Consider the following 15,000-nt stretch of genomic DNA (forward strand, 5'->3'; position numbering starts at 1 on the left):
GGGAGAGGACAGGAAAACAATTAAAATGATCCACGAGCGCTCCGCCGTTAACTTACTCTAAAGGTGAGGGCCGAGCCTCGCTTCCGTACCGAAATAGAAACCCGGCGCTCGCATGTGCGGACACCCTCTTTAGTGACGATGACGGAGGAGGAACTTAGAGCCTCCACCCTCCCCCCCCTCCCCCCCACGCACACACACATACCCTTGATTATTGTTTACAACCCTTAACAGCCTTTTAACAGCTTTTTATACACACTAGTTGTCAGTGAGGCGAAGCCAACCGTATTGGGTTGGGTCATTGTGGTGAAGCACCGACAGCTTACGCCGGGCTTGAACCAGTAACCCTGCTGTTACAGGGTGTGTGTGAACTAACCGCCTGACTTAATAAGGTCCTGCCAGACCCCCCCTATGTCAGCGCCCCCCCCCCCGGGCTTACAGAGGCTTGTTGAGCTCTGCTCGTGTCGTGTCCGCTGTCCCCTGGCGGCTGACCGCCGCGACCTCAGTCGGAAAGGGGACGTTTCCGGAAGCTTCCGCACTTACCCTTGAAGGGCAGCGGCCATCTGCCTGCTTAGCAGTGTGGGAGGAACACAGCCATTGATTTTCATTAGCGCTCTCTCCCTCTCTCTCGCTCCCTCCCTTTCTCTCGCCCTCCCTCCCTCCCTCCCACCTCTCTCTCTTTCTCTCTCTCCCTCTCTCTCTCTCGCTCCCTCCCTTGCTCTTTCATTCTCTCTCCCTCTCTCTCTTTCTCCCTCTCTCTCTTTCTCCCTCTCCCTCTCTCCCTCTCTCCCTCTCTCTCTCTCTCTCTCTCTCCTTCTCCCTCTCTCCCTCTCTCTCTCTCTCTCTCTCTCTCTCTCTCTCTCTCTCTCTCTCTCTCTCTCTCCATGTCTGGCATAAAAGTCAAGGCCCTGACGCTCCCTCCCTGTCCTGAATACACAAACAAGGCCAGCCTTTCCCTGCCCTTCCCTTCACCATACCGGGGTGCTTCCCTCTCCTGTATATTTGTCCCAGAATGTTTACCCAGGCAAAAATGGGAATAACAATGATTCCTGAGACTGTGTTGTTCCTCTGCTGTCTGTAGAAGCTGTCCCAGTGAAGTTTGTACAGCAGCAGCGGAGAACAGCGCAGAGACTACAGTGGAATTATTCATAACTCTGGCTGTGACTGCTTGCTGTGTGTGTGTGTGTGTGTGTGTGTGTGTGTGTGTGTGTGTGTGTGTGTGTGTGTGTGCGTGTATGTGTGTGTGTGTGTGTGTGTGTGTGTGTGTCTGTGTCTGTGTCTGTGTCTGTGTCTGTGTCTGTGTCTGTGTCTGTGTCTGTGTCTGTGTCTGTGTCTGTGTGTGTGTGTGTGTGTGTGTGTGTGTGTGTGTGTGTGTGTGTGTGTGTGTTTTGGAGGCGAGAGAAGGCTGCGGATTTGAGCTGGAATAATATGTGCCTATGCAGATTCAGGGGATTGGAGAGATGAGAGTGTCAAATGAGGCAGCGGGTTTACCAGGATAGGTTTACCACAGTGCAGGGATTACCCCCCCCCCTCAGCACTGGGACATGTCCTGTAAGCATTAAAGACACATGAGGACACGTCTATCGGTGCCTCTAGAGACGAACAGCTAGAGGGACATCTCACATTCTCTTTCTCTCCAAGGGTTTGGAACGTCTGTCAGAAATGTAACTGAGGTGAAGTTGACTGCTCTTTTCTGACTCTCTCTCTCTCTCTCTCTCTCTCTCTGCTGTGTCTCTCTCTGTCTCTCTCTCTCTCTGTCTCTCTGCTGTGTCTCTCTCTCTCTGTGTCTCTCTCTCTCTCTCTCTATCTCTCCCTCTCTCTGTTTTTCTCTTTCTGTCTCTCTCTCTCTCTCTGTTTCTCTCTCTGTCTCTCTCTCTGTTTCTCTCTCTGTCTCTCTCTCTCTCTCTCTGTTAATCTCTCTGTCTCTCTCTGTTTCTCTCTCTTTCTCTCTCTCTCTTTGTTTCTCTCTCTGTTTCTCTCTCTTTCTCTCTCTGTTTCTCTCTCTGTTTCTCTCTCCGTCTCTCTCTCTCTTTCTCTCTCTGTTTCTCTCTCCCTCCCGCTCTTTCATTCTGTTAATTTACTTCCGTGCCATAAAGGCGCGGTGCTCACAGGCGTAATGAGAAGCTGGAATCAGAGAGGAGCAGGTAAAAGGGCAGACTCAACAGAGGGGATTTGTCTCCAGCTCCACGGAAATGGAGGATTGTAAATTCAGGAATTGTGACAGAATGTCAAAACGTTGGAATATATCTTCTCCCCTCCTGGCTTCACTGTCGCTCTCAGGCAGTAACCATCCAAAAACCCCTCCGTTGTTTTTTTCTTCTCTTCCTGGAGAGTCGATTTCAATCTTCCTTTCAAACACAAAATGTCAAGGTAGAGTATGTGAAGGAGATGGAAAGGACACACCTGTCCTGTCTACTGGGACTGTTGGAATTGAGACCCCTCCTGTCCACCCCATGGACCAGACTCAAAGGAACCCGTTGTGTGGTAAATGTTTACTTGTTTTGTTCATATGCCCTTTTTGTTCATATGCCCTCTCTCTCTCCCTCCCCCTCCCCCCCTCCCCTCTCTCCAGGCTGAACCTGAGGGGTTCTCACACTTCCACCTGTACGTGTGTGCAGCCTTCCTGGTCCGATGGAGGAAGGAGATCTTGGACGAGAGGGATTTCCAGGTGAGGGAACGAGAGATTTCGGGATTTCCACTGGGCTTTTTATTTGTCGTTACGACTTCCAAGTGGGACAGCCCTTGACATTACAGATACACAGACACACACACACACACACTCAAAAGATGCAGTAGATACATCCTCGGTGTGCGTGCGTGCGTGTGTGTGTGTGTGTGTGTGTGTGTGTGTGTGCCAGTGTCCTCTCTCCAGCGCCACCCCCGTCATTAACTCTAGGGGTCAGAGGTCACCAGGGCTGCATTAGTGTGATGGCAGCAGCAGCTGCTCCAAGGTGACATTGTCAGCACACTTTGGGACCTGTACCCTCGTTCCTCTCCTCTCCTCTCCCCCCCTCCTCTCCTCCTTCCCTCTCCTCTCCTCTCCTCTCCTCTCCTCTCCTCTCCTCTCCTCTCCTCCTCTCCTCTCCTCCCTCTCCTCTCCTCTCCTCCCTCTCCTCTCCTCTCCTCTCCTCCCCTCCTCTCCTCTCCTCTCCTCTCCTCTCCTCTCCTCCTCTCCCCTCCTCTCCTCTCCTCCTCTCCTCTCCTCCACTCCACTCCCCTCCCCTTTCCTCTCCTCTCCCCTTTCCTCTCCTCTCCTCTCCTCTCCTCTCCTCTCATCTCCCCTCCTCTCCTCTCTCCCCTCCTCTCCTCTCCTCTCTCCCCTCCTCTCCTCTCCTCTCTTCTCTTATCCTCTCCTCTCCTCTCCTCTCCTCTCTTCTCTTATCCTCTCCTCCCCTCCTCTCCTTTCCTCCCCTCTCCAGGTAAATGATATCATAGGTATGACATTTGTGGGTCATTGGATGTTGCTTTAGCATCAATGATATACACTACCTTTTTGATCTGGTACACATGTTCCCTCAAGCACACACACACACACACACGCTTCCACTGCTCTCCTCTCCACCCCCCATCCTCAGCTCTTTTCTCCCTTTATTCCCTAGTCTCTGTACTCTCCTCTCTACCTCCCTTTCTCTTTCTCCCTCTAGCTGTTTTTCTCCCTTCCTCCCTCCCTCCACTATGCATTGCTTCTCTCCCTCCCTCCCACCCTCCCTCCCTCCCACTATCCATTCCTTCTCTCCCTCCCTCCCTCTATCCATTGCTTCACCTCTCTTTCCCCCTCCGCCCCTCTATCCATTGCTTCTCTCCCTCCCTCCCTCTATCCATTGCTTCTCTCCCTCCCTCCCTCTATCCATTGCTTCTCTCCCTCCCTCCCTCTATCCATTGCTTCTCTCCCTCCCTCCCTCTATCCATTGCTTCTCTCCCTCCCTCCCTCTATCCATTGCTCCTCTCCCTCTATCCATTGCTTTTCTCACTCCCTCCTTCCCGATCCATTGCTTCTCTCTCTCTCTCTCTCCCTCCCTCCCTCCCTCCCTCCATCCATCAGTCAGATGTAGTGTAAGCTGCTGTGTGGTTGAGCAGAGGGTCAGGGGTCTGTCGGGGCTGCGTGGTGCGAGCGCGGGGGGGTGGGAGGGGGGCTCTCTCTGCCCCCCTCCGCCCCCCCTCCTGTCCTCTCCTCCCCTCCAGTTGATTTATAGTGTTTACCATACCCACTGATTCAGTATTAAGCCCACTGCACCACTGCACCACGCGCCACCCTGCTTGGCATGCAGACAGCCAGGGAAGGGCCGGGGGGGGGGGGGGGGGGGGGGGGCACACATCTATCCTCCCCACCCAGCCACCCAGCCGGAGAGGAGAGGAGGAGAGGAGGAGGAGGAGGAGAGGGAGAAGAGAGGACAGAAGGGGGAGGGGGAGGGAGAAGATAGGAGAGGAGAGGAGGGGGGGAAGAGAGGGGGGGAGGGGGTGAGGGAAGAGGAGAAGAGAGAAGAGGGGACCCTCCATCTCTTTTTGCTTGCACTCTGTCTTGCTCTTTCTTCATTCTTCCTGTCTCTCTCTCTTGCTGTCTGTCTATTTCCTTTTCCATAACTCTTACACACACTCTTAACCTCTCGTTTTAGCATGCAGTCTCTCACTTTTTACCTCTCTCTCTCTCTCTCTCTCTCCCCCTCCCTCCCTTTCCCTCCCGATCTGGCTCTTCGACCTCCAGTGTTCTATTCACATATGGTCCACAATTACTCCTGATTTACACCCTTGGCTCCCACACACACTCTGTGTTAGCCCCTCCTAACACACACACACACACACACACACACACACACATACTCACAATACACAATCATTCAGATGATTCAGAGAGAGAGAGAGAGAGAGAGAGAGAGAGAGAGAGAGAGAGAGAGACTTTGAGAAATGAAATGACTCTTCTCGTCTTGAAGGTGGGGGGATTGGTTTTCGATGTGAGTCATCAGCGGTCGAGATGGGAGTTGAATGTGCAATTACATCATTCTCTCCCCACAGAGGGGGATGATGAGATCTTGATGTTGGTATGAGTTAGCTGGTGTTTGCTTGGTGTTTGGCCCCGGGGGCGGAGGTGGCGGGAGAGGCGTTTCCTGTCACACAGACCCGTTGGCGTGATTCAGTGTGATGTCTGACGAGTGTTTGAAGACGCGTGAAGTAACCTGGTCACGCCTCTGATTCTCTCTAAGGTGCTACCTCTCTGCACACTGGTGTTAATGTGTGTGTGTGTGTGTGTGTGTGTGTGTGTGTGTGTATGTGTGTCTGTCTGTGTCTGTCTGTGTCTGTGTCTGTATGTGTGTGTGTGTCTGTGTGTCTGACCATGTAGTTACAATACAGTTTCTATACAGTTCTTCTAGCATTGTGACTGCCAATGGCCCCTGGTCCTAGCATAGATTTGGTTTTCTTATCATGACTGATGTATAGATGTAAATGTAATGTAAATGCTATACGTGTGTGTCCATACAGTTGTATTATGTGTATGCACGCGCGTGTGTGTGTGTGTGTGTGTGTGTGTGTGTGTGTGTGTGTGTGTGTGGGTGTGTGGGTGTGTGTGTGAGAGAGAGTGTGTGAGAGAGTGTGTGAGAGTGAGAGTGAGAGTGAGAGTGAGAGAGAGAGAGAGAGTGTGTGTGTGTGTGTGTGTGTGTGTGTGAGACAGTGTGTGTGTGTGTGTGTGTGTGTGTGTGTGTGTGACAGTGTGAGCTTGACAGTCTCCCTGTCATGTCCGGTATGTCATGCAGCCAGTGTCCTGTAATGACTTCTCTTCCTGCCAGGGGGGCTGTTAATACGTCTGACCCAATTAGGCAGCAGTGCAGAGCAGGGGAAAACCAGACACAGCCAGCCTCAGACCCCAGACCCTAGCCCCGAGCCCTTAGATCCTAGCCATTAGCCCTTAGCCCTTAGCCCCTAGCCCTTAGCCCCCAGCCCCCAGCCCCTAGCCCTTAGACCATCGTTTCTCAACGGGGGCGGTACCGCCCCCCAGGGGGCGTTCAGACAACATCGGGGGGCGCTGTAACAAATATTTTTAAAAGGGGGGCGTTGAGGTGTTCTTGGGGGGCGTTCACGCATAAAGTATTTTTCTCATGAAAAACAGCTGTGTTATTACGGGCACATTCGTAAATGCACGAACGGTCAGTTCGCTCGGACAAACCGTGTTTTCAGTCGGAGCACCCATCTCTGAGCGCTCCCAGAGCGCAGTTCTGAACTTGGCCGGGCTCTGTGACGCAGACACACTAGCGCAGCGCCCCAAAAAAAAAAGTGAGAGTGTCATCAAGAAGATGGAGAAGCTAAAAACTCAGCTAGCAAAGGCAGAGCTTTTGATAGTTTCCAATGTGTCTGGGTAAGCTGCATTGTAGAAGAATCTTGACAGTTCATGTACAGTGCAGAAATTGCAATACTATGCTACGATAGAAAGAACCCCGGTTCATCCCATCTGTAACATCATGTTGACCAATGCCCAACTTCTATGAGTGTTTTCCTTGTAGGCTATGCTTGAGTGACATACAGTATGTTTCAGTTTGTGGGCTCATTGTAATTGTTGCGTTCGCTTCGTTCGCTTCCTTTCAATACAGCTTATTTAATTTAGTTAAAATGAGTGCTAATACCATACCACCATACCAGAACATCACAGCAGGAACAACCTATCTCAAAAAAGCGATCGTAATAAACCAGTCCTGAAAGTTCTCTGTCGCTTACCAATAATCGAACCTAGAGAAATCAGCTACGAATGTCCCCTCCCCTCGCAGGTTCATCACAGTATATTACATAAATGTATTACTGTTAAGTGTTGTTGTGGATGTTATCCCTAGTGCCATTCTGAGGTTAGCATTGCGATGTGTTTGCAAACTAAAATATACGATCGCTTTTTTGTGATATGTTGCTCCTCTTGTGATGTCCTGGAAACGAACGCATCAGCTGCAGCGTCTTTTGTATTGATCAGCTGTCAGCAGTGTTATTACGGGTACGTTCGTAAATGCACGAACGGTCAGTTCGCTCGGACAAAACCGTGTTTTCAGTCAGAGCGCCCATCTCTGAGCGCCCCCAGAGCGCAGAGCTCTGAACTTTGGAACTTTGTTATGTTTTGATATGTTTTGATATGAGAAATTCGAAGTGGTCAGTTTATGAAAATAATACCATAGAATACTAAATAAAATATTAAAATAATAACCCCCTAGCGTTTGCCGCCATATTGTGACACCACCCCCCCCCCCCCCCCAAAGTCAAATAAAAAATGAATAAATATTAGCATCATAAAACAGCAATTTGGAGAAATGCAACACCAGCACACTTAAAAAAACTAACAATGTTAGTTGTAATGTACAGTTCTGCAGCCTACTGTTTGTTCTGCATCGGACATGTGTGAAATTGCTGCTGTTCCGTAGCAGTCTGTTTGTATTCTCTGATGTTGTCTGAGTTTGTTTAACACTCAGAAACAGCATTTTTATTCACATTCACATGGCTTTTCTGCTCTCTGGTAAACTAATGATAATGATATTCCAACTGCCCAGTTAAATCCAATCTATTATTTGGCATTCAGTGACATGCTTTTTAAATTATATAACACAGAATATTAGTCAACATTAATATTTAGGGAAGAAAATAAGCCTACTTTTTTTGATGGGGGGGGGCGGTAAGAGGCCTGGATAATGGACAGGGGGGCGCTGGCCCAAAAAAGGTTGAGAACCACTGCCTTAGACCCTAGCCCCTAGCCCTTAGCCCCTAGCCCCTAGCCCCCAGCTCCTAGCCCCAAGCCCATAGCTCCTAGACCCCAGCACCCAGCCCCTAGGCCCTAGCCCCCAGCCTCTAGCCCCCAGACCCTAGCCCCCTAGCCCTCAGCCCCTAGGCCCTAGCCCCCAGCCTCTAGCCCCCAGACCCTAGCCCCCTAGCCCTCAGCCCCCAGCCCTTAGCCCCTAGCCCCCAGCCCCCAACCCCCAACCCCCAGCCCCTGCCCCTGCCCCAGCCCCTGCCCCTGCCCCAGCCTGAGGCAGTGTTGCTCAGCAAAGCCAGTCCAGATCCTGGCCCCCAGCCCCTAGCCCCCAGCCCCTGCCCCAGCCCCCTGCCCCAGATCCTGGCCCCCAGCCCCTGCCCTAGCCCCCAGATCCTGGCCCCCAGCCCCTGCCCCAGCCCCCTGCCCCAGCCCCTGCCCTAGCCCCCAGATCCTGGCCCCCAGCCCCCAGCCCCTGCCCCAGCCCCCTGCCCCAGCCCCTGCCCTAGCCCCCAGATCCCGGCCCCCAGCCCCAGCCCCTGCCCCTGCCCCAGCCCCTGCCCCAGCCTGAGGCAGTGTTGCTCAGCAAAGCCAGTCCAGCCCAGTGGTGTTGGCACCAGCTCTTCAGGGTGACCGGGCCTCTCAGGTCTTGGTCCATGAGATCCACACCCAGCCTACCATATCCTACAGAATTCTCTCCCTCTCTATTCTCTCTATTCTCTCCATCTCTCTCTCTCTCTCTCTCTCTCTCCGTCTCTCTCTCGCTCTCCATCTCTCTCTCGCTCTCCATCTCTCTCTCTCTCCATCTCTCTTTCTCTCCATCTCTCTCTCTCTCCATCTCTCTCTCTCTCAGCAGTGACCTTTCCTCAGGGGAACGTTTATTGCTATGGAGTCACAGTCACAGTAACTGTCCACACTTAACTCTCTCTCTCTCTCTCTCACTATCCCTCCCTCCCTCTCTCTCTTTCTCTCTCTCTCTCTCTCTCTCTCTCTCTCTCTCTCTATCTCTCTTTCTCTCTCTCTCCCTCCCTCTCTCTCTCCCTCTCTCTCTTTTCTCTCTCTGGGCTGCAGGCTCCTCTCTGCCTCAATAGACTCCAGATAGGCTTACTGCCATGGTGAGATACTTCCATTGTTAGCAGGGGTTGTGTTCAGTTCAATTACCATGAAGGACATGCGGACAGGTCATCAATATTATCCCTAATCAATGGCAGAACCTTTGTTATGGGTTACAGAACGTGGGATCAATTGAATCTATATCTGTGTCCCTTCAACGGAATAGATAAGCCTGAGAATGATTTGTAGTTATTTGTGGAAAGCTATTAACTTTGAGAATTGCGTGAATTTGACTGGAAAGAGGGAGGGGAGAGAGTTGTGTGTGTGGTTGTGTGTGTGTGTGCCTGTGCCTGTGTGTTTGTGTGTGCCTGTGTGTGCGTGTGTGCCTGTGTGTGCGTGTGTTTGTGTGTTTGTTAGGGGTGCAACGATTCTCGGTTTTATATTGAACAGTACGGTTCGCCATCCACGGTTCAATACGCACTAATGAATATCGGTTTTCGGGTTTATGATGCCTCCCCCCTCCGTGGTGCCTGCCGTCTGCTCTCCTCCCTGTCGCCCCCCCGCCCCCCCGCAGAGAGCCACTGTAGGCCACAGACACCCAAATGTCATCGCCTGCTGGCATTTACGGAGGCCAATACGCAGCAAATGAGCGCTCATTACCTATTTGTTTATCACATAATAGGAGGTATTTTCTGGGGCTAATGAAACGGACTCAAAAGATTTCCCTCATACTCTCAAGCACCGCTCGGCAATTAGCGACCTCGCTCAGCACCGCCGGCTCCATCTGAAGTAAGTGAATCATCTGTATCTATCAGTCGTCATAAGAATTTATTTTGAAAAGTGAAATGCTATTGACCAGGGGCCATGGGCAGTCATAACGCTCGAAGAAGCGTTCTTTTCTTTCTTTCTTTTTCGCTCAACATTTGGCCTGAAGTATGCCTGTTTTTCTTCTAAACATAATAAAATACAGTATGTAGACAAAGAGGGTGAATTAAAAGGTACGAGAAACTAAGAGACATCAAGGCAAAGAGGTAAATGAAGACCAACTCATGTTTATCTACTGAGGTAGAGTCGCCGTCTAATGATCACAAGGTTGGCAGATCGGCGGTTCGAGCCCTGGCTGGCCACATGTCGAAGTGTCCTTGGGTGAGACACTGAATGAATGAATGAATGAATGAATGAATGGTCTTTATTGTCATTGATATAGTACAGGTACCATACAACGACATTTGGGAGGGGGGGCTCCCCTGGTGCTAGGAAAAAAAAACTAAAAACAAGAAGGGAAAAGAGCTGGTTTACATAAATAAAAGCTATGTACACTATCCACTGTACTATACTATACAAATAAAACACTGTGCTGTACTCTATGCTATGCTATAAATATCCTAACATTTCCTATCTCTGAACCTTATGTACCCGAGGGTTGTCATATTGCACATAGTGTTATTGCACATTCATTTAAAGTGTCGCAGTTTGCAGGTTTGAAATGTTCACAGTTGTGTTTCAGTATTGCACTTGATTACAATCTAGTAGCTGCCATCAAATTGTCTAGATTGTCCAGGGCCTAGAACCTAGGTCTTTGCTGTGTTCAGGGCCTGAATGGCCCTGGGGTAGAAGCTGAGCTTCAGTCTATTTGTCCTTGCGGACATGGTCCTGAACCGCCTGCCCGAGGGCAGCCGAACAAAGTGTTCGTTCCCAGGGTGGGATGGGTCTCTGGAGATCTTGGAGGCCTTCCTGAGGCAGCGTGTGTTGTACAGCTCTTCCAGAGAGGGGAGGGGGGCGCCGATGATCTTCTGGGCCGATCTCATGACTCTCCGTAGCGCTTTCCTCTCTGCGGCTGTGCAGCTGGAGAACCACACGCAGATGCAGTAGGTGAGGATGCTCTCCACTGTGCAGCGGTAGAAGGTCACAAGCAGCTCCTGTTTGAGGTGGTATTTCCTGAGGACTCTCAGGAAGTAGAGCCGCTGTTGTGCCTTCTTGATGATGGCTGCTGTGTTGGTCTTCCAGGACAGGTCATCCTGTATGTGCACCCCCAGGAATCGGAGGGTTGAGACTCTCTCCACGCTCCCTCCATCGACGAGCAGGGGCTGGACCTCAGATTTTTTCCTCCTGAAGTCCACGATGATTTCCTGGGTCTTTGACTGGTTCAGCAGCAGGTTGTTAACCTTGCACAGCTTGCCCAGCTGCTCCACCCCATCCCTGTACGCCGCCTCGTCCCCCCCCGAGATGCAGCCCACCACGGTGGTGTCGTCTGCAAACTTTACGATGGAGTTGCTGGGGTGGACGGGGGTGAAGTCGTAGGTGTAGAGGTTGTAGAGGATGGGGCTTAGCACGCAGCCCTGGGGGGACCCAGTGCTGAGTCTGAGGGCTGTGGAGGTGTGGGAGCCCACCCGCACCCTCTGGGGGCGGTCAGACAGGAAGTCCTTGATCCATGCACAGATGGAGTGTGATAGTCCCAGGTCTAGTAGTTTGGTCACTAGCCTGTCTGGAAGGATGGTGTTGAAGGCAGAGCTGAAGTCCACAAAGAGCAGTCTCGCGTAGCTGTTCCCCCTCTCCAGGTGGGATAGAGTGGAGTGGAGAGTCGTCGCGATGGCGTCCTCTGTGGACCTGTGGGCTCTGTAGGCGAACTGGTATGGATCCAGGTTGGGCGGGAGGCGTGTGACTATGTGGGCCCGGACCAGTTTCTCGAAGCACTTCATGATGATTGGTGTGAGTGCCACCGGGCGGTAGTCGTTTAGGCAGCTCACCGTGCTTTTCTTCGGGACTGGGATGATAGTTGAGGTTTTCAGGCAGGGTGGGATGGTGGCCTGGGACAGGGACTGGTTGAAGATGTTGGTGAAAACCCCGGCCAGCTGGTCGGCGCAGTCCCTCAGCACCCGTCCCAGGACGCCATCCGGCCCTGAGGCTTTTCTGGGGTCCACCGCCTTCAGCACGCGTCTCACTTCATGCTCTGTGAGGGTGAGGCTGCTGAGAGCTGGAGAGAGTGGTGTTTGTGTTGTGGTTACCTCCGTTCGCCCCCGTACCTCCTTGAACCCCAAATTGCTCCCAGTGAGCGGGCCAGCGCCTTGCATGGCAGCTTGCCGCCATTGGTGTATGAATATGTGTGTCAATGGGTGAATGAGAGGCCGTTGTAAAGCGCTTTGGAGCAGCAAAAAAGGTGCTATATACAGTAAGTGTAGTCCATTTACCATTTATCTTTGTATTAGTACTCGCCCCCGCCCCCCTCCAGTAACTTCGGGGCTCTACACACTCCCGGGGCCCAACCCAAACCAAACTGTGGCTGCTTCCGATATTTTTCCCTTTCACACGCAACTATATGATGGATGGCATCACCAAGGCCCCCCCTTACCCACTTCAGCTCGGCTCAGTTGGGTTTGGCTCCGTCGTGTTAATTAGGCTTTATAGTCTGAGACCAGTGTAACCAGTTTTCTTTTACGGCAGACATATGGAGGGGGACAAGAGGAATCAATCTTCCACTGAACAGTTTTAATGGTCTGACTTAAATCAGGTTGAGACTGGGATGGGTGGAGGGACCTCTGGGTGGAGGTGCAGGCGGGCGGGCGGGGGTTCTTATTGGCTTTGTGGAAGGGTCTTTTATCTGCCTCTAATGTACGGTAGCCCTGGGGTGCTTGGCCTAGCCCTCACACACACGCGCACACATATATATGAACGCACACTCTAGCGAACGAACGCACATACAGTACAGTAGCACACACACAGACTCTCTCACACACACACACACACACTCACGCACATGCACACCCCACTCACACACACACACACACACACTATCTCGGTCTCTCTCTCACACACACACACACAGCAGGCCAGAGCTTCGGGGTCTAAGCAGCTCTGTGTCCAATCAAATATGTGAAGCAGAAAATGTGAAGTTATGTGATCTCATTATCGACATCATACATGAGTGCAAGCTTTAATTAAAAAGTGACGATGTATGGCCCGTGATATGAGCGTGTTAACTTACACTTACAATATAATACACGCCTTCTCACCCAGCATCATTAATCCTGTTATTATTATCCAGAATTGCCATTTCAATTTTCCTGAGCCGCAGGCTGAAACGATGAAGCTATCTCAATACTGTTTCCAACCGACAGCGAGCTTGTCACTTTTTTTTTTTCCTCTTTACTTGTGAAGGCTTTTGCCACCTCAGAATGTGTCAGCGGAAAGCAACACAGGAGTGTTATTCCAGTTTTTATGCAGGTGCATTGTCCCTGAAATATAATAATAAGCCTGAAAAACAGAAAATAAATACTGTGGAAATAATTATGTGTAACTAGAGGGCGAAAAACAAAAAAATACATCTCATGTTTGCTACATCAGCCTACATTCATCATACTTCATCCGGCTGCTGAATAAAAAAAAAAAACTGGTGACTAGCGCTCTCCAAAATGTTCTGTTCTGTTTCACCCCAGGTGGTTTTTTAAACTGAGGCCTCTAACTGGATTCTCTGCCTGCCTGAATAACTTGGCACACAACAAACTCTCTAAATGTGTTGTGGAGGGACTGGGAGTCATAGTGGCAGAATGCCCGTGGCGCTGTTTTCCAAGGGGCTAAAGCATTCACTGCCAGTTTACATTACCAGCATACTCTAGACACCCAACCCCCAAAAAAAAACATGGCACAGTGTGTCCTAAAATCACTGTAGCGACTCCGCCACTGATGTGTCAAATTCCGATAGCCATATCCGTGAAAAAAGGACATCCAGAACGGATGAGGAATTGGCCTGTGAATGTAGGCCACTGTCAAAGCTAGCGTATTCAATTATGTTAAATGGGCCGATATTCAATTTCTACCAGTGAGTTAGTGTCAAGAAGTGCAGGACACTCGTGTTTTTTTGCCTCTCTTTTTTTTCTCTCTCTTTTTCTGTCTCCAGGACGAAATTAAGGACGTGTTTTGTTGTGGCTCGAATAGCAAATGCCATTGATGTAGCTCAAGCCCTGGCATTTCACTGTGGGTTTTCTTTACTAACTACTATTGAATAGATATTCAGGAATTCATTTGGAAAGTTCATTTGGCTCTCGATCGGACGTTGGACGAGGCCATAGAGCTATTAGTTTAAATGGAAGAGCACCGTGTCACCAGCGTTTCTCCTCGCTGAGAGAGAGAGACACAGAGAGAGAGACACACAGAGAGAGAGACACACAGAGAGAGAGAGAGAGAGACACAGAGAGAGAGAGAGAGACACAGAGAGAGAGTCAGAGTCAGAATAGAGCAGAGTGCCACAGTCAACTTTACCTCAATTACATTTCTGACAGACGTTGCAAACCTTTCGAAATGTCAGCTGCTTTTGGCTGATTAAACCTCTGTGTTGACTGGATACTGCTTGACTCCCAGCTACCAGGAGAAAGGAGCGTTTGGAGAGCTTAACTCCCGATGATATAGAAATGTCAGCGCTGTTTCAATCTGCGATCTGTGTGTCTATGAACGCTAAGGGAATAGTCCCCGTCTATGACAGCAACATCTGAGCCGGTTGCGCTCGCCCGACTTCCAACGCACGCTTCCGCTCCATCACAAATACCAGGGGAGACAAGCATCACTGAATACTAAAGTCAATCAAGGGCGAAGAACAACAAAAAAAACTTTCACCCTCCTGTTTTTCCTGATTTACATCTCGTCATAAATTTGGTAGAGTGGCAATCGAGTTAGGTGTACACATTTTAGTGAGTGAAGAAGATATCTAAAAAAAAAAAAAAAAAGAGGCATCATTTCCATAATGTTCCTTTCGGTAGAGGTTCGGTAGCTACAGCTGGAGATGGATGTGTGTTGTGTTCTTGACTGTTGTCATGTGGAAGCTGGTTGTGTGTGAGTTATGGCCCCGCGGCTCTGTCAGGGCCTCAACACAGGAGAGATGAGGAGGAGGTGTAGACTCCTGCTGATTAATGCAACGCCCTTCCCATTCATCAGAAATGAAAAAAACTTGTAATATTGTCCAAACTTGGGCTGTTGAGTGGAGACTCATTTGAGCTGCCTTTATCCTGACGGATGGTGCACAGGAGGGGTGTCGGGGTGGGGGTGGGGGTGGGAGGGGGGGAGTCAGTGAGAATGCAGACGGAGGCTGTAAACAGGTTTTAATACACTGCGCTGATTGAGTGTTGCTGATCTGGCTTATGAATCCGTTTAATGTAGGGACATTTGCTAAACGAAACGAAGGAGAGAAAAAAAGCGAGCGTCAAAAACAGAGGACTTAATATAGTGAAAGTAATTACACACCCACATCC

General features: G+C 50.5%; 1 protein-coding gene across 1 annotated transcript in view; it reads left to right on the plus strand.

Annotated features, from left to right (window-relative positions):
• tbc1d22a (TBC1 domain family, member 22a) overlaps positions 1-15,000 on the plus strand; it is a gene marked incomplete at its 3' end in the record, with an annotated part of 142,796 nt that overhangs the window by 121,104 nt on the left and 6,692 nt on the right. The window contains 1 exon segment of the mRNA XM_080538663.1: positions 2,570-2,665. Coding sequence (XP_080394789.1) covers positions 2,570-2,665 — 96 coding nt within the window.

Source organism: Nansenia antarctica (genome assembly GCF_963989245.1).
Source record: "Nansenia antarctica genome assembly, chromosome: 8".
Lineage (NCBI taxonomy): Eukaryota > Metazoa > Chordata > Actinopteri > Argentiniformes > Microstomatidae > Nansenia > Nansenia antarctica.